Source organism: Prunus persica, chromosome G1 (assembly GCF_000346465.2).
Source record: "Prunus persica cultivar Lovell chromosome G1, Prunus_persica_NCBIv2, whole genome shotgun sequence".
Taxonomy (NCBI): domain Eukaryota; kingdom Viridiplantae; phylum Streptophyta; class Magnoliopsida; order Rosales; family Rosaceae; genus Prunus; species Prunus persica.
This window is the reverse complement of record NC_034009.1, coordinates 44,587,425-44,606,932: the sequence shown is the minus strand read 5'-3', so window position 1 is coordinate 44,606,932 and position 19,508 is coordinate 44,587,425. Positions and strand designations below refer to the sequence as shown.

Here is a 19,508-nt window from a genome sequence, read left to right as displayed (position 1 = left end):
CCTCTTTCTTCCTTCTCTTCCTCTTCTCTCATTTCATCTCCTCATTACAAGCAAATATAATGCCTATTTATAGGCAAAGCAAATGGCTTGGTTTGGTGGGTGTGTGATTTGGTTTGGTAGGTGTGTGGTTTGGTTTGGTAGGTGTGTGGTTTGATTTGGTGGGTGTATGGTTTGAATGTTAGAGCATGTGGGCTTCACCCATTCTTCTTTACAACACAATCTTGTTTAATTTTGTGAAACACAAACGTTGAACTTGTTTGCTTCCTTGTTTCAATATTTCTCCTTTCTCATTAGGGTTGGCCATTGTAATCCCTTGCCCATTTTTCCTTCCTACTACGAACTCGGAAAGTGTCAATGTAAACTTTATTTGTGAATACTAATTGATACTCATGTCAATTGATGTTTCTTTAATAGTGTTTTAGACACTTTTTTTTTTAAAAAAGTGTAGAGATTGTGCACATGACAATATTATTCCTTACCAATTGTTTTAAGCTATCGCCCACTTAATGAGAATTGCAAACTGTTTGAAATTAGGGCAGGTATTTGAATTACGTTAGACTTTCGATTACATATAATCGCATTATGGGAAGTTGATGGGAAAGCAAGTATGCTAAGTTCAGGTCAACCAATTGGTCAATGACTAAATGCTGCATATGCTAAGTTCAGGTCAACCAATTGGCCAACCAAAGTGGTATTTACTATTGATTCAACTATGCTTTTTGTCGATTAGTATTTTGAATGACCTATTAAACACAAAACACATGCTTTCCATCATTAAGTATCAGTTCTTATTGTATAGTCTTTCTAGTTAAAAGCTTAAAACAGATATACAGTGCCAGCTTATATTGAAAATTTGAACCAAATTGAAAGGAATAAAATATATAAGCTAGGTGTGCCATGTATACCTGACTTGTTCCCTAAACAAAACTACATTACTTGAATTACCAAAATTAAAATGACCGTAACCGGAATGACAGACCAAAAATGTAATTTGGCCTTAGAAATATGGTACGGCACACGGTCATTAGAAGTCTTGACAATAATTCCAGAATGTGCAAAACTTGTTTTGGTATAGAAACAGAAGTTTGTAAGATTTAGAAAAAAAAAAAAAAACAAACTAGTCTTCTGTAATGATTTATACTCAAGTCAAGAGTTACCGGTTTTAGATACATACTTACATTTAGCCAATCCAAAGAACTTGAAATTACATAAACCCTCCTCCCACTACTGATTGTGAACGGCGACAACAGGGGACGGAGGACCAGGTAGGAAGAAAAAGAAAAGCGGAGCGATGATATACAAGAATCAATGTGAAACAAACAGATGTATACAATCACTTAATGGAGACACAGTTTTCTTTGAACGACTAAATATGGAAACGATGTGTAGTGATCCGTCAGTAGAATGCTGCTATGTCTGAGCTGATCAAGTAAGACCATGCTAAAGCTGCCTCAAGTTTTGACTCACTGGAAAGAAGAGGAAAGAATCTTAAATAGCCCATCTGGATTATCTGCATGGACCTGAAAATGGAAGAATGAACATGAGCAGCTGTGCGAATGTGCTACAAATAATGTGTAATTAATATTATCCCTCAAGCAGAGTCTCTCAGTTCTTTAATGAACTGGAACAATTTGACATTTCAATTGATTAAGGGAGTGACTAATTTTGTTTAAGTTTCGAATAGAAATTATATCTTTTTTGTTCCGAGGCATTTAATTTATGGCTCCCTCATGCATATTTTTATTTCCATAAGCATTCAGCTATACTTTTTGTAATAAAAGCTCCCTGCCAATTCTGCTAATTGAAACTTAGTGCCCGTTTGACCAACTTAGCTGTCCCTAAGCAACTCAGTGGCATTGTGCCGATCTAATTGTCACTGTCGTTACTCCTGGATGACAGTAACACCAATGTAGCCCCGTACAAACCCTAAATTCTAAAATCCTAAACCCCATACTCGTACAAACACCAGCCTAATAAACCCAAATATCCCATAAGAAATCCCAAAAATGGATTGGCATCCAATACTGACTCTTTGGGACCCCTAAAGATTCTAATCTATCTTGCGATCAATATCTCATATATGCATGGACGGCATACAGAGACACGTGTTACAAATTTCGTTCCCTAGTAGATTAACTTCAAACAGTAAAACCAACATACCCAGTGGCCTGCATCCTCAAGGACATGCATTTCAACTCCAGCTGCCTCTTCAGCAGCAAGCTCCTCAGCAGCATGAATCCTCTGGAGATCTTCTAGAGCCCATCTGTGCAAGCTCCTTTCTGCTTTCAAAAAGTTCACATGGACACCTCGAGGCACATCTTCAACAATTTTCCTACAATGATCCAAATCAAATAAGGGCCAGTTGCAAACTTGACATTCAAAATATTGGGAAAAAGATGAAGCACATTCAATTTCAGAATGAGAATTTCCTTTATTTTTTTAAATATTTGAATATTGATTGAAAAGTATGCAGTTTGGTGTACATCTATAATTGATTTTTCAACCAAAACCCGAGTTTAACACTCATGGCAGAATATCACCAGTGCAGACTCTGCTGCACAAGCAGGTGGTATTTATGACGATTAAACAGATATTAAGCAGCTAGGTATTGCCTACTACGTGACATATGACAAGAATCCACGAAAATAAGGAAATGGACTGATTACCATAAATTTGTCTCTTCATAAGATCTATACATTTCAGAAATTCCCTTGAGATCAAACACCCATGAGAAGGTTGATTGTGATGAACCAAGAGGACCAGTTGGTCGAAGATTAGTAACCACCCACTGCACATGAAACAACATATAACAACATAGTATAAAATCTTCAAGGCAGCAAAAGCATGAAAGAAGAAAGAAAAAACAAAGAAAATAAGTAAATCAAGTGTACCGCAAGGCACAAGTGAACAATCTTGTATTAAACACTGGGAAGCAGAGACAGAGAATAGTGGAATTAGATGCAATCAGCAACATCTTTTTCCCCAAAGTCAGCAAAAATAATGAGCTAAAGACAGCGGAACACTAAAAAACACACAACTACTAAGCATGAAAATTAGATTGGCACAATGAATAAAGAAACATGAGGCAATGACAAAACAGCCAACAAATTACGATAATTCTCTGTGGGTGAAAAAACAAAATGATCAATACATACAAGTTTCAGAGCCCAAACTTCAAATTAGTACATTAAAGCATGTCTCACAGTTCGACATACCTGTGCCACATCTTTGGAGAACCCTTTTCGGACTAGAACATCCACAACATCCCGCTTTGAGGAAATCTGCTTTGAAGAAAAATTAGTAGAATTAAAATCATACACAGAAAGAAAGAAATGAGGATAGAAGCATTTTTTCAACAAATGAGGTTTGGCACGATACACATTAACAATTGTCTCTGCAACATACAGTGAGATTGAAACCCTATTTGGGTTTTGGAAAACTAGGGGAGGTGCACACCACCTTTCCCTTCCCCTCTCTTTCTACAATAAAATGTTAACAAAATATGTAGCTTTTGTTCAATAGGACCCAAAGAAAGAGCAACAGATCGATTTACAATGATCTGATAACAAGTTGACTTATATAAATTAGAGTTAGAGTTCTAAATGGAGAGAGAGGAAAGACTAGAAAAAAAGGCTGAGAAAGCATACAAAAGATCATAAATCATAAAAGAATCCTCTAAGAAATAAACAAAATAAAAGGACTGACTCTAACAGGCACCAAAAATATTAAGAAAGAAGGAAACAACGTTTGATTATGGATTCACCTCTTGTGGCAATGTGCTTAGGACAGATATCAATTCTTCTGGATGGTCTTCCCCATCCCCACCAGGACGAACTTTTCCAGGTGTAGCATCTAGAACCCAAACCTAAACAATCAACTGGTAAGAGGAAGAGAAGGATAATGTCCACAGACACAGACACACAGACACACACATTCCGCGACATATTCAATATTGCCATTACTTACCCTGACTGGTCGTGCAAGAGGCTTTGCAGCTTGCTCTGCCATGCTCAAGGCAACTGCATGACAATTAGAAAGCATATTACGAATCAGATCCATTTTAAGCAGGTGTAGATTTACTGTCGTACTAGCACTCTCAGCAAAGGTATGCAACGTGCCAAATTAACCAAAGTTACCTTTCCCTCCAAAACTGTGGCCAACTAGAACCCGAGGTGTTAATCTAAGCTGTTGAACCTAGAAAGGAAGAAGAAACAAAATTACGGAAGACATAAATAGTGTCTCAAGCATGGGAAGGTACCAGACAGGAATATACGAACATACATTGGAGGTGTTCAAATGCTGTGTATACAACACGATTCGTGCAAGCCATGTTAAAATTATAAAGTTGTGTGCAAGTATGTATGATACAGAAATACAGGCAAGTATGTATGATACAGAAATACAGGCAAGTATGTATGATACAGAAATACAGGCAAGTATGTTAATTCACAACTATAAATGAAACTTCAAAATAGAAAAATATATTCAATGTTGACCATTGGGACAAACTTGTTCTTCAAAAATAATGTAGGTACTCAGGAAACACGTACTAGTTTTAAGACATCAAGAGCAGTGGAAGAAACAGTATGGGGTCCCCTTTTCTTAATTGATGCTGAATCACCATGACACCGCAGGTCCACTAACAGAAACTTTGCCAACAAAAAAAAGAGGAACAAGTAAGATTCTCACCATGTCCAAATACCAAAATGTCATGTGCAATATAGCTAAAAACATGCTTTACAAGCAGAAATAATGAACATGACAATAGATGAAACAGCAAATACGCTTAAAGAATCACTGGTAAAAGTTGTAGGATTTTCGTTTTGTTTTTTTTAACAAAAGATAAAATTACAATATTGTTTTTAAATAATTTTTTTTAAAAGATTATTAGGAGTTATGGGGATTTGATAGTGTAGGGTTTAGAATGGTTTAGGGCTTAGCATTAGGATTGTATACTTTAAGCTGTAGAATTGCCATTTTACAGCTTCTGATTAAGGGTTTGGCTCTCGGATTTTAGGTGGACTGTAACAATCACAGGGACCAGAAAACAATTTAAATAAAAACTAAGGGTTGGAATATTTGAAAAATAAGCCAGGTGCCCTTTTTTTTTTTTTTTTTTTGGGTCGTTAGAGAATCACAATGGATTTAGGGGGCCACTAATAATACCCGTAAAATTAAATGCATAATGGTTTAATCATTAACATCACTTAGGTTAATCAATTGGTCAAAATACTGCACAGGAAACATCCCAGAGTGTTGTGAATGGAACTTTTGTAAGGAAAATAAATTTTATGACCTTTATCAAATAAAACACGTTCCATTTAATCTAAGTGAAAGTACAAACGCAAAAGGATGATACCTGCCATGTCGGAAATTCTTGTGCCAATCTCCTCGTAAAGGTTCCTGCAATATCAGAAATTACGTAATGAATCCCAAACTATTTATGTGCAGGAAACAAATAGAAAATCCCACTATCACCCCCTTGTTGCTAATAACACAGAGATCTGGCATGGAAAAGAAACATACGAGAAAACGCCAACAGGCTATGGAAGAGTACAAAAAGGAGAGCTTTAACTGGAGAACAATAGAAGAAAGCAAAGATGAATCCAAAATGAATCCAAGACACACAATTTCAAGGAGTAGAAAAATGCACTCGATTCACAATTTCAAGGCATTGACCAGTAACCAAGGTGAATCCAAAAATGTTCCTCCCATCATTCTTTTCTAATTTTGAAGAAGTGTGGAGGTAAAATGACATATTAGCAAGTGAAAAGAACCTACGTACCCCAGTTCTTCCTACACCCTAGAATACCATGCAGAAAAACAGCTGTTGGAGGCTCAGGTAATGACCTGTCCGTAACTGAACTCCATTTTACCTGCACACTGGAACTATTCAGATATGTGATTATGCCCATTGCCCAATGAAGTAATACTGAGAAAAATAAGCTATTTCCCATGTCCTCCTCATGACTTCTTAAATTCCCTGACAAGCCCTAGTGCATATGAGATTGCTCCTTAACTTTTAGTTGTTTTTTTAAAATTGAAATAGGTAGACCCTTATTGGTTACTATGTAATTTTAAATCAATTTGAAAACTTAAGGTGCAGCATGATAGAATAGATTACTGTGATGTGTAATTTTAAAATTTGAATTGCCAAGAAGAATGAGGGGATGTCATTTCCTCTGTAAACTAGATTGCCCATTGCTGTGAAACAGAAAAATAAATTTAATCGGATAAGAAACTTTCCAAAGGAGCTGGGGTTCAGACCCCAGCAATTACTCCTGTGCTTACTAGCCAATCTTTCATGGCTCATGTTTGAATTTTTATTTATTATTTTAAAAAACTTCCCTTTTTTATTAGCATCCAATCTTTTCTGAAAATGCAATTCTTCACTGATAACTATTCCTCAAAATGCCGAACTCCAATTTTTATAATCTCAAACAACAGTGGCATCAAGTTCTCAATCATAAACTCACTACATATCATATTATGAGGAGATTACAGAATACAAAGACTTACAAGTGCTCCTTGAACAAGATCAAATGCCTGCTCAAAAAAAAATATTACTGTTACTTAGGTAAAAGTTCTCTGAAGTAATCTGAAAGTTCAGACTAACATAACCTACATTCGAAAAAGAACCAATATTTACAACTTATTTGAATTCATTGTGTGAAACAAGCAGTTCTAGATACCAGGATGTCAGAAGGCTTGGGCAAATCTCCGCTTCTAGCCAGCTTCTCATCAACTAATGCCATACGAACACCAGAATTCTTATGTCCCTTGCCCAAGTGACCAACAGCTAACGGATTCTACAACAAGAAGAAGGTAAAGAAGTTTTTTTGTTTTTTTTAAAAAAAGCGACCATTAAACCAGATTTCGGTCTTCTACATAGACAAGTCTTAAGATAACTAGAAAGTCTGTGATCCAATTTTTCTGCTTAAAAAACACAAAAAATTTAAATAAAATAATTGCAACAATTAAAACTTGGGAAACAACCATTCGCTCAATCAATTGTTCAAATTCAGTCTGGCAAAGTAGCATTGTTCAAGTGGGCAGTCTAACAATACTTCTGTACATATATTTACATAATTGAGATGAAATATACAATCATAATATATATACATATAAATGTGCTGAAACTCAAGTCATATGAATGTGGAAAGTACCTTGGATGGCCAAGAAATCCGAGTCTTCAATGCGGGAGTTGGTCGAAACGTTAACCTCCTCTCTCCAAAATTGACTGAGCTGCCGCCGTGACTACAACCGGCAAGATTCGAAATCGCCGCCATTGTAGAAACGACGGCGTTTTGCGCTGGGAAATGTTAGGAATTTGGGCGGAGAGAAAGGGACCAAAGAAGAGAAGGAGAGGGAACTGGTGGCGGAGACACCGAAGGAAGCAGGTCGGTGTCCCGCGAACCAGTTTTTGGTTTTTTTATTTTTATTTTTTGGGTCAAAAGTTTGGGTTTTGCGTTTTTTGCGAAGTGCTCTGGAAATGACCAAACTGCCTATTTGGCTCTGCTGAGCTGTGATCTTCCCACCGAGAGTTGTAATCGTGCCACGTGGATGGGCCTCTGATGCTGGGTCCACTCTCGACTGGTGTATTGTTGGTGGTTTGCATATGTGTGAGCAGGAATGCAATTTCATATTCATTCTCAAACTTCTAAACAAAAAAAAAGATAGTAATTCAGGGAATGCCCAAATTATTTAAGAAAAGAAGCATCATAAAATCACTTTAAACCATTTTAAGTGATTATGAGCTTGTTTAGAATGATTCTAAATGAACTTGGGAAGAAGCATAGAGGTATTTCTTCCTATAAGTGATTCGAAACTGAAAATTTTACCATTCTTTGCATCTCCTTTTATATATATCGATTTAGAGTCGATTGACTTTTCATCCATAGTCCTCGTACAACTTAAAAATTTTCAATGCAAAACATGAATTTCGGTTCATAGTTGTAAAAACAAAGACACAAATTAAGACAAACGCGATGAATAATTAGTGCTGCTCACTAATTTAAACACGAAAACTAGTGCAAAAGGTGGTTGCAAGGACGAAAAGATACTCTTGAAATGTAAGCATGATTGATCATATCTGCAAGAAGGGGAAATTGTAGCAAGGCATAGAAACCAACTGGGACGCCAGCAACCAAAGCAATTGGGACTTTTATGCCATGAAATTCGGAGCCAAGAACAATAAATACTGTGGCAACGAATGTGATCATCATGGCAGTTATGGAGATGAATAGAGTTGCAAGCCCTACGATCAATCTGTTGGGTAACGAATGGAGGAAATCTCCTTCGGCATAGCGCGACATGAGAACGGACAGAAAGCTCAAGATGGAAGCCGCGGAGGAGATGAGCGAAACAGCATCGGATATGGCAAAAACGATGAAGGCCCTTGATTGAAGGAATATGGGAATACCAGTGTCATTGTTGTTGCCACCTGGGACAGTGGAGAAAGCAGCAAACATTACAGTCGCAATGAGCGTTGCAACAACCATGCATGATGATGCAGTGCCCTTCATCCACACTTCTCCTTCTCGTAATAATTCCTTGTGCTCCTCAGTGAATAGAATTTGAGGTGTTTTCCCAATGGAGTTCCTCATTTCTTTATACAATGGCTGGACGATTTTCTCCACTTCCTAAATTTGTGTGAGAAGTATCAGTATGACAAATACCAAAATTGGATTTAGTATCCAACATAATAATACGAACTTAACTCAGTAAAAGCTATCAGGTAAATTTGAATTTAAATCTTAATTTTTTAAAGAATAAGAAATCATTATGTGCCAATGCTAGTATTGGACTAATGGCATTGATCAATGGATGTATAGTCCAAGGACTCTGTTTCACATCACAACAACTAATCAAGTTACGATTCGAGCAACGCTCTTTCAAAAAGTTCATCTTATCCACTAGCTATTGGCTAGTCTAGTGCTACTTCTCTTCCCAATATTAGAAGAGGTCCCAAGTTCAATCCTCTCTTCCAGTTAATTAAAAAATTAAAGTCAATCTTTTACTTAAAATTTGAAGATAAAGATTGTATGGAACTAGTTACCAATACACAGTACTTGGTACTTGATGATCTTTAAGATTGATTTTATGTTATGTGGGTTTATGATCAATAACTTTAGTGTACCAGGCATTGTTCATTGGTATCTAGTACCAGCCAATCACTCCCTTAGAGTTAGATAACTGCATGGCATGAGCAAACTAAATTCCAATAACACAGATGACAGATTACGAAAAATTAACTAAAAGCAATCAGTGAGGGGGAAAGTATCACCTTAAACCAAAGCAACTCTCTTCTCAATTTCAAAGCCGCCCCGGTATCATCATTTAGTCGAATCACAGGTGCAAGTTTTGCAGCCAAATGAAGCATGTTATTATTGTTGTTATCTTTATAAGAAACTATTAATTCTTTTAGACCACCTAATTCATAAATGAGATTGAAAACTTTCTCCTGTCGGTGAATCACTGCAGTGTGGAATATGCTTCGATTTTGTTCATCAACGTGCCAAATAAGACCAGGGTATGATCTCAGAAGTATGATCAGAAAGTCAATGTTGCCCAACTCTGCAGCAGTAAACAATAAGCTGGAAGGCGTTCTAATTAAATCACTTATCGCAGAGTCGCTGTTTAAGGTCAGAATTTTCTCCCAGAGCTGCTTCACAAGTTGAGTGGCTTGCATATACATTAACTTTTTTCCGTAAGGAGCCTTTGTATGGGGGAGTACTGCATAAAACAGCAAACCATGTTTTTATCAGCAAAGGACGATTATGTGATGCGGAGATTTTCAGATTAAATATATATGTTGAGATTCTGTGCATGACGGACATAAGAATAATGTACCGATAACATGTCAATAATGAGTCCATAAATTATTGATATCTCAGTAAGAAACATATGATCTACTTTAAGAAACATCCAACAAATTTTAGGGGGTAAAAGAGCAGGATAGCATGTCAAGAGAAAAATGTAATTTACTCACATGAACCTTTGCATCGTTGCCAGAATCCCAGCTGACTTCCACTATAACACGCTAAAGGCTTTCGAGCCATTACATGAAGTGGAGTCTCTCCATTTTCATCTCGAGCAAAAGCAATCTGAGGGTTCTTTTGAATTATATCCAGTGCTACATCTGTTACCATGAAAGAATTGTCACGAACGCAAAATAAAATCCTAGATGACAATAGTGGTCACCCTAATACAAAGTCCTTTTCTATTCGTTTCAACAGAAAACAGTATGCATAGGAAATAAATTATCGGAACCAAGATAAAGGTATATATATATACTACACTTGCCATAAAGATCTGCTGTTATGGCAGAAATAAGAAGCCCCATATGGTCACGGTCCATCAAAATTGTCTTATCGTATAGATACCAAACAATCTCCCTGTGCCCAAGCAAGGTGGCCATATGGAGAGGTGTTAAATCTTTGATACCTCGGATCTGAGGTAGTGTTGGATTCTTGTCCACCATTACCTCAGCGATTCTTTTGATACCGGATACAGCAGCAAAATGAAGAGCGGTGTTTCCCACATCATTCTTCAATTCGAGGTCATTTGATGTCATCCATTTAACTAGCTCTTCAACAAATATTGTACGTTTGGCCCCAGCTGCAATATGAAGAGCAGTTTCTGAACCCTTTGTGATCTTAGCCCTTACAGCTTGTGGCTTTGATTGCAAGAAGTTTCTAGCAATATCCCAGTCACCACTGAGAGCAGCAAGATGTAGGATGACATAGGGAACTAGGTTGGTGTTTGTCAACGCTGCTAAGACCCAAACAATCAGGACACACAAGCTTTAAACATGCCAAGTGAATATTCACCCAAAAGAACTACATATTATTAGCAATTTAACTAGCCCAACTATATATTTTAGAATGAAGATTCTATATATACCTTGCCAATATAATCAAACGCAGACAATAAATATCGATCAACATAAGAATCCTGATAAGAATCATTTGACATTTATAAAAGTTGGAAGATTAATTAATGTGCATGAAATGAAGTTTGAATGAGGATCACCTGAATTAGGAACGTTATTGGCTACATCCTGGCTTGGTGTTTCTGTAGCACAATTTCGCAGCGCAAAGCAAAAAAAGCCACTGATAAGATTCGTACATCCAAAACAAAACAAAACTACAAGAACGTTAACGTACTTGAAATGGACTCAAAACATTGAGGTTTTATTAGGCTCACACTTACCTAGTATCTTTGTAACATCCTGTTGATCTTTTCTTAATACTTCAGTGAATACATTTGTATGTACTTGAGCTGGAGCACTTTGATCCCATTTACCAAGTTTGGGTGGTATTGCCGGTACGGGTTGTAAATTTTGAGGTTGACGAAAACTATTGAAGAGTGCTATAACTGGTGTCCCGTGGTCTGGTGGTGGCAATGGATGACCTGTAGCCTTGCTCACAAATGACCCATGTGTTTCATGTGCAGATTCCACTTCTGTCATCATCCTCCTTATTGGTCACAGGCTCACAGCAAAAAATGTAGAACCTAAATATGGAAAAAAGGGAACTATACATAACAAGTAAAATGGCATAATCATTAATTATCAGAGTTGAAAAAAGGACAGTATATAATAGAGCTCAGAAGGAGAAGAACAAACCAGCAACTGCTCACAGAATAGGATCGAGAGAACTTAATAATACCTACCTTGTGTTGACAGGAGAAGAAAATTCATCTGCTTCATCACTTCACGCAATCATCAACTTATTGACATAATTAAACAAATTGCAAGACCGTATCCCAAAGCAGGATCTCTAAATCTGGCTAAACTTTCGTACGGTCGAAAGATTCTTACATAGATGACACTATACAGTGACCCCTAAATTTCACGAAGCCCTTTCTATGTTAATTTGTTTTACAGTTTTGCAAGGAAGAATTTTCAGCTCCGGAAAGCTTTGTGAACCAAGAAACGTGTATAGAATATATGAATGTAAATGTATGGCTCAACAAGCTGTGTGATTTTGCTGAATTAGATTTTAAAACTATGTACATACAAATTACTCTTAATTTTGTCTCCACAAATAATGCTACTTTAATTGTTGCATTATTAATATAAATATCAAAACCATATCATGCATGATATATACCAGTTCTCCAAAGTATATTTACCTCTAAAAACTTGAAGCCAAGTTAGATGCTACAAGCTCGAGGGCCTTGGAGAATCTGCCAAGTCCAGAACCCAAAAGTACGTTCGATGGAAGTGCTGCAGATTATTGAAGCACTATCTGCGGGAGCAAATAATCCTCATGGTGTGTCAACGGAATTACTTTGAAACACAAGATAAATGGAAGTCAGAGAAAATGTCGTGGGTTCAAAGTAAGTGGTTTGGATTGGAAACAGGTGCTTTTGAGTTTTTTGACTGAACTATACAGAAAACCAGTCCTTGCATCAACCGAAGTCATTGTCTAAGAAAAAGTCAAGTGCAGGCCAAAATAATGAAAGAAATCTGTGATCGGTGAAAACGTGTGTCGACTTGGAGAAATTCTTCAGTCCTGTGGGCGGGGCCTTGTGGGACCCTAGTTAAGGGGATGTGTCTGTTGGCGAATTATTGAAGTAGACCCCACATATCTCGTGATTGGATATGATATTGTCAATTTCTATCCCTAGTGAAAGGTTGATACTTATTGACCGGCCCGAAGTAAGGGGTTGATACTTATTGACGAAATAAGGGGTGGATAGATATTGGTGAAGAGCAGTTACTTATGCATTCGAATTTTCATCTTTTAAAATCGTTTGTGTTGGTATCGTGATTGCCCAAGAAACTATAGGCAAAGTGAAGAAGTCTCACATCAATCATATTACAAGAAGTGAGAATTCTCTCCCACACAAAAAAAGAGACAACTCTCTTATTCTTTATTCTTGTATGAGTACCACTTGTACTATGTAATCATAATCACCTGCCGAAGACACTAATCTGCCGAATGCACTTGCCTGCCAAAAGCACATACAAACATGTTGAGGGCACTTGCCTGCCGATGACACACACATCTCACATATTAGTCCAATTTCGGGTTTGGCGCCGTTATATGAATCGGCACAAAGAGGCTTTTGTTGTTCTCCATTTCCTTATGTCAATCAGCATATCCTTAGTGCCATTCGACACCCTTTTGATAAGCATCTTCAAGCATGTCGTTCGGCACCTTCTTTGCTGAACTAGTATGAAGCCCCGCAAGCACCATCCTTGCTGAACTAATTGACAGAATTTAATGGCTAAGACAATAGTGAAGAAGGTATGAGGACTACATAATTCAATAAATTGATTTTTTATTTTTATTTTTATTGAATGTGAATTAAGAGACCTTGAAACTCAAGTACGCTGTAATTAATCCAAATTCCAAAACATCACATTTCACGTTTTTTTTTTCCGTTATCCAAACGTATATCACCTCTCTCACTCTCAACTTCAGCCATTGGCCAATATTAACTTTGGTCCACGTTTACGCAAGTAATGGAAATAAGAAGAGATGAATTAATTTCCATTCCTGATTAACTTTGGTCCACGTTTACTTAATAGGAAGAGACGAAATAGATTAACTAGGAATGAATAATTGATCTTATTCACATTCTTTGTTTATCTTGTTTCTTTTACTTATAAGTAAACATGTCATAATTGTAATCGGTTTCTTGTGGGAGTGACAACAGCCAACAGTTTATGATACGAAAAGTGCACACAAATTTTTTCTTTTTGATTAGCATATTTTATCACAATTAACCAAAATACACTTTGAACATTCAACACCAACCAAGATTTCCAGGGATAAACAGAAAATGCAAAATTTGATCTTTGGTGCGACTCTCCTGTATGTAAACATCTGACCAAGAATGCACACAAGTATAGAATTGAAAATAAGTAGGAAGGAAACGACCAAAAAAAGAAGCAGCACCGAATAAGAAGAAATAGATGGAGAAAGAAACAAAAAAATTTCTTTTTCCTCAAATAATTATGCCTTCTTTAATTGGACCATTGTTATGTAAATGGGATCGGCAACAAAGTAAGTGAACATACTTACATGTGGATACAATATATATGTGCATCTGTGTATATACATTTTTGCTTGCTCATACAAGACCACTGTAGATTATGTATATATCTCTGTAAGATAAGAAAAAGTGAGTGGAAAAAACTACTTTAAAACCGGTCAGCCAGCTGAGGGAACTGTCGAAGAAGCCAAGCCACACCTCTGATCGCAACCTGTAAATCAAATACGAATTTAAGAGAAAATTAAACCAGTAATTGAACCAATTCTAATTTTACAATTTCAGCAAATGTTTAATTTTTGTGTCCATTAGGTAAAAAGGAAATTTAGAAATTGGACAACCACACTGGAGATATATTTAAATGTTTACGTGAACAGGGAAGAGATATCATCATATCCATTCAATTAAAAGCAAATAATAACACCTCGTCTAGTATTTGACTGTTTAGTAAAAACAAATCTATCAATTAAAAGCAAACAAGGTCTTTGGTTCAAATATTGCGAGAGAGAGAGAGAGAGAGAGAGAGAGAGAGAATTATGTTCATCCTTCCTGTTTTTTTTTTTTTTTTATCCTTTTTTCATTTGAGTCACCCGAACCAATAAATGGTAGCACCTAGCATCTAAAGCATTTGTAATATACTTACCAACACAGTATCCCCAGGCTTGATAGCAGGCTCGACACTATCTCGCCCATAGCTGTTTTACAAGGGAAAAGTTAGTCTACCAACAAAATTCTTGCACTCAACATATTTAAAAATGGAACATTGTGCAGGCATGTTCTAACAAAATTAAGAAATAATATTGATAAAGTAAATGAGCTTGCTACTAGTGAAGTACTGCTAAGATTGAGGTAGGTATAAGCTTGCCTAGGTCTACAATAGTCCAAACATAATTTGAAATGTTATATCATACCTAGAACTTTTATGAATAAAGAAGTGTAGAGTCAAAACAGGAAAACTTAGTAGATACAAGCTTGGCTCGAGTTCAATAGACTCGCTAAACATGATATGAAGACCCAGTTGGGTGAGACTAGCCTAGCATATCAAGATGACAGAGTAGATAGAGAATTCCTGCCAGTAGACTGAAACCTCCCAAAACCCCAAAATACCTTATTCCACCCATTACGGGTTTTGCAGGAACTACACCCTTGGCGTCGATTTAGAACTTACCCCAATCGACCGAGATGGTAGGAAATCAAATGTTCAACACATTTTCTGAGTTGATAGTAATTCTCATGTTTATATAAACCCTTGTAGCTTTTAGAGAAAGTTCCTGTGAGAGTAAGTCTCAGAGCCTTTGTTTTTGGGGGGCACAAAGGCTTTAGCAGAAAAGGGGGTGATCTTCTCTCCTCTTTGGCATGATTCTATTGTCGTTTTTCAATTGGCCATCACATATGTAGTTAAACACACTTGGACATGCACAGAGGCTCCTCCTATATAACTCTAGAGTCTAGAGGAGTGTAGTCTAGAGAACCTTTACATCTTCTGAGATTTCAGTTTTATGAGGAGGATTGAGCGAAGGTTTCAGACCAAATGTGAACAAAATTGATTTTCACATTTAGGATTGTAAATTTTTGCGGTTAACCTGTAATATTTTCATATAATGAAGTGTTTAGGTTCAACCAAGGAATGCAGGATTGAATGCATGTATACAGGTAGACAAACCATGTAAAATATTGGTGTTCATGTGCTTGTGATTATTGATTTAAATTGCTTACATGGATGTGTTGGAATTAGAAATAGAAAGAACCAAATTTAGTGGAAATTATACTCAAATAGTATGTAAGTTTTTATATATATCTAAATTGCTGAAATTCATAAAGACTATATTAATAAATGAAATACTTATGATAAACCCAATTGAATATGTTGAGCATAGTTCACACGAACCAAGAAGATAACAGAAAAAATAGTTGTAGGGCTGGTGTAAAATTCTATGGACCTTGAATGTGAGGTGCACATACTGATATAAACCTTTTAATTTACCCTCAAAACTCCTTTCAAAGGAAACCAAAAACCACCACTCCATATCCAAAAGCCGGAGTTTTCAAAAAGTCAATTGGATACGTATTTAGAAAGTATGCAAAGATACATGTTGAGGCATATCGGGGTCATATCCGTATCAGATACTCCGTGCAATCTAAAATTGTTTGCGCTTCATGTTTCACAGGATTGTTTAAGGGGGCATATATCAAAGGAAGAAACTTAAGTATATTCAGAGAAAAATGTGTACATTTCTATTTAATCCCTTTTAGATGAGATACATCTTCTTTCCTATACTGAAAAAATAGTTAACATGCTGAAACTCCTAATCATAACTGCATGAATTTGATATTTACGGATTCTTTTCTTCATGGAAAGAAACCGCTTAAAATTTGAGAAGAATGAAACTTTTATTAAATGCAACCTCAAAAGTTAGACTAGGAATATCATCTCAAAGTACAAGAACAGAGCAATAACAACCAATTTCTGAACAACAAATACCGAAGTAACAGGAAAAAAATTCTGAAATATTGGACTCTCACAATCAAAATATTTTGGTTTTCAACCCAAAATATTGATATAACCTAAAATTTCAAAAACACACACTATCAGAAGCATAATGGACAAGATCTTTTCTCATCTTCAGGAACGAAATTGAATGTTCATGCAATAATATAATCAGGTATCCTTACATTATTTGTCTCTTGCCATTGACGACTTCCAACCGATAAAAGCTACATCCTTTGCTAAAGGGAAAAGGCTTCCCATTCCATTCTGAAAATATGTCCTATTCTCAGTACGGATAATCGTATTGCAGAGTTCGACCAAAAAAAAAAAATCCTATGGCAGAGATGAAAAACATACTCTAATTTTCATCAACATACCTAAATGCCATGTCACCCCAACTGCTGCGGAATCCTCCGTGGATATATCATCAATAACAAATTGAAGGTCTTTGCCAACAGAATCGTTAAACTTTTTAAAGAACTGAAGTATATCCTGCACATTGATTGAATTATTATTACCAATAATGTTTAAAATTGCAAATATCAATTTAAGTTTTGCAAGCACAACCCTTCAGATTCAATTAGCAGTAGATAAAACTGTTAATAATATCCTTACAAAGTATCCATTTACTACAAATATTAGAGCATAATTTCATACCCAATCTACACATAAAAAAATTTTAAATAAAAAATTAAAATTAAAATCTAATAAAATAGTACAAATAGAGTTGTTGTTATAATAATCCACAAGCCGGCATGTGATACATGAATACATACAAGCAGCTTCCAACTCAGTGCTAGAATTTTGCCAATTTACAACATTTTATTTTTTTTATTTTCAAATTTAAACTAAAATCTAATATAAACCATGAAAGCAAGCGCATAACAAAAGAGAGAAGCCGATGACAGATACAGAAGAGTACCTTGCGGCCAACGAAAGGACGAGGAAAAACCAGGTCCTCGTACACACATTTCTCTGCGATGAGCTCCTCCACAGAAGCCAAATCCTGGACGTTTATTCCTCCATAGAATTTCCTCACGATGTCCGCTCCAGATTCCGTCGCGCAATCAGCTCCACCGACATTTTCCGGCGGTGATGCAACCTCGACTGTCTGATTGGCGGACGACGAGACCCGAAATTGAAGAGCCTGCGGGTTCCATCTTGGGGTTCTGACGGCAGTTGCTGGGTTGGAATTGGGGAAGCTGGAAGTGGTGATTGGAATGGAAGGAGATTTGATGAGGAGGGAGGAGGAGACTGAAGAGTTTATCGTCAGCAGCATGGCTGGTACTTTGCTGATGACCGCAGCTACACAAATATTGTGCTAATATCTTATTAAGAATTATTAGGCCCACGTTTCCTTTGGGTCAAAGATTAGGCCCATGTTTGGTAGTACCTTGGACTCGACTGGAATAGAGGGTCTTATTTAGTCAGCACTCGAATACTGCACCTGCTAATAGTTTAGAATTTCGTTCTAAAATGAGAAAAAATAAAAAAACTTATTACACTAGAATTTTGTAATCTGTTTTTACCAAATGCATGGAGGCCAATGGAAAAAAATTTGGTTGGCGTTATTGATATGGATGGACCACGTCATTACTCCAAATAAGTTTTTATTTGTTTATATTCATTTTAGCTCTAGTTTTGTTTGAACCTATTAAGGGCATGTCATAGTTTATGGGGTCTGGCTTTGTCGAAAGGGGTTTTGATTTCAATATCATTGGTCTCAGGTTCGAAGGTTCGAAGGTGTACTGGTATAGTGTGCAGTGATGGATTCAAGATCCGAACCTCATGTGTTCATGGTGTAAATGTTCCGAAGAAAATTTAAGAGAGGATTTTTTTTATTATCTATTTTTTATCTTCCAAATGTTATTCCTTTCTTGAACAAATATACTTGAATGATTTCAATCTGTCATTTTTTCAATTTATGTTTTTTAGTGATTTTAATTAGTAAAATTTCAAAGCAAACCAATGCCAATTAACCGAAAAACAATAATAGTGGTGCAATATTAGGTGGTGGACAGCAGCATAACTCCGACGGCAATGGCACTGTAGCAAGTGGGGATTAGGGAGGTTAGGGTTAGGGTTTGAAGAGAGAATAATAGAAATTGGGGGTTTTTTGGGGGTGATTATCAGATGGGCTTTGAGGGGTGGGGGAAAGGTGAAGGAAAACTTTCTTCTTTTTTTAAATGATTTGGCTCAAAACGACGTCGTTTTGGTCAGGTCATTTAAAAAAAAAAAAATTTGACTTAGCCAAAACGACATTGTTTTGCTCAGGGAGCTTTTTTTTAAAAAAAAGAAGAAGAAGTGCAGTACGCTTCTTCTTCCTCAAGCTCATCTCCTTCTGTGGCTCCGTCTTTGATAGTGTGTGTGAAGACCCGTTGGCCCTTGTATTCAGTAAAAATTGAAAGCATGCTATAAATACTTTCACTAATTCATTATGTTTTTATTTTGGGTACAGATCTCTTTTTTCTTTTTTTTTCTTTTTTTGCTGTCAAATTCTATGTCTTCTATCTAATATCTTGACACATGTCCATCCATTTGACACTAGCATTTTTTTTATATACAAATAAAAATATTTTGCTTTAAATTAATCTAAATTATGAGGAGGGGGATTCATCGAGTGTAGAGTGAGGAGCATATCCGCTCTAGCCAACTTAGTTAACAATGACAAAGCCAGAATTTTATATGACAAAGTAACCAAGAGGCACAAAATATATATAAAAGTTTAAACTCACAATATGTGACAAAGTAACCAAGAGGACCAAAATATCATATAATATACATATATATATATATATAATATTTACAAATTTTTTTCACAATGATTTCGAATAAGAAATTTACATGGAGGAATCAAAATGATTTAAAGTCAAGGGAAAAATACATTTAGTATGCCAAATAAAAAAGAGTTTATATGAATTAAAAAAGAGTTTATATGAACCAAAGCAAATATTATACAATGGCAGAAGAAGTTTGAGTTCTTGGTTGAGCATGGATATAACAACACCTTCAT

At 36.2% G+C, this 19,508-nt stretch overlaps 3 protein-coding genes across 6 annotated transcripts; all 3 read right to left on the bottom strand.

Annotated features, from left to right (window-relative positions):
• On the bottom strand, nucleotides 1,104–7,621 carry LOC18793042 (protein ABHD11). The gene is made up of 13 exons (XM_007227662.2): nucleotides 7,167–7,621; nucleotides 6,693–6,809; nucleotides 6,520–6,546; nucleotides 5,786–5,876; nucleotides 5,360–5,403; nucleotides 4,551–4,649; nucleotides 4,137–4,194; nucleotides 3,967–4,019; nucleotides 3,764–3,865; nucleotides 3,216–3,281; nucleotides 2,667–2,788; nucleotides 2,161–2,332; nucleotides 1,104–1,520 (listed from the first exon to the last, which is right to left on the bottom strand). The coding sequence occupies exons 1-13, from the start codon at nucleotides 7,287–7,289 to the stop codon at nucleotides 1,464–1,466; spliced, it is 1,131 nt and encodes a 376-aa protein (XP_007227724.1). The 5' UTR covers nucleotides 7,290–7,621; the 3' UTR covers nucleotides 1,104–1,463.
• Nucleotides 7,819–12,437, bottom strand: LOC18794054 (ankyrin repeat-containing protein NPR4). 4 transcript variants are annotated; one of them, XM_020554769.1, is made up of 7 exons: nucleotides 12,139–12,437; nucleotides 11,215–11,538; nucleotides 11,035–11,076; nucleotides 10,306–10,776; nucleotides 9,992–10,141; nucleotides 9,287–9,735; nucleotides 7,819–8,642 (listed from the first exon to the last, which is right to left on the bottom strand). In XM_020554769.1, exons 2-7 carry the CDS (start codon nucleotides 11,474–11,476, stop codon nucleotides 8,028–8,030), a joined length of 1,989 nt encoding a protein of 662 aa, XP_020410358.1. In that variant the 5' UTR covers nucleotides 11,477–11,538; nucleotides 12,139–12,437; the 3' UTR covers nucleotides 7,819–8,027. The 4 variants fall into 4 exon arrangements, with proteins under 4 accessions (XP_020410358.1, XP_020410357.1, XP_020410360.1 ...); XM_020554768.1 differs by having other exon boundaries at nucleotides 11,215–11,517; XM_020554771.1 differs by having other exon boundaries at nucleotides 10,306–10,773; nucleotides 11,215–11,517; nucleotides 12,139–12,436.
• LOC18790777 lies at nucleotides 13,925–17,813 on the bottom strand. The gene is made up of 5 exons (XM_007226055.2): nucleotides 17,418–17,813; nucleotides 16,873–16,987; nucleotides 16,681–16,762; nucleotides 14,651–14,702; nucleotides 13,925–14,221 (listed from the first exon to the last, which is right to left on the bottom strand). Exons 1-5 carry the CDS (start codon nucleotides 17,772–17,774, stop codon nucleotides 14,159–14,161), a joined length of 669 nt encoding a protein of 222 aa, XP_007226117.1. The 5' UTR covers nucleotides 17,775–17,813; the 3' UTR covers nucleotides 13,925–14,158.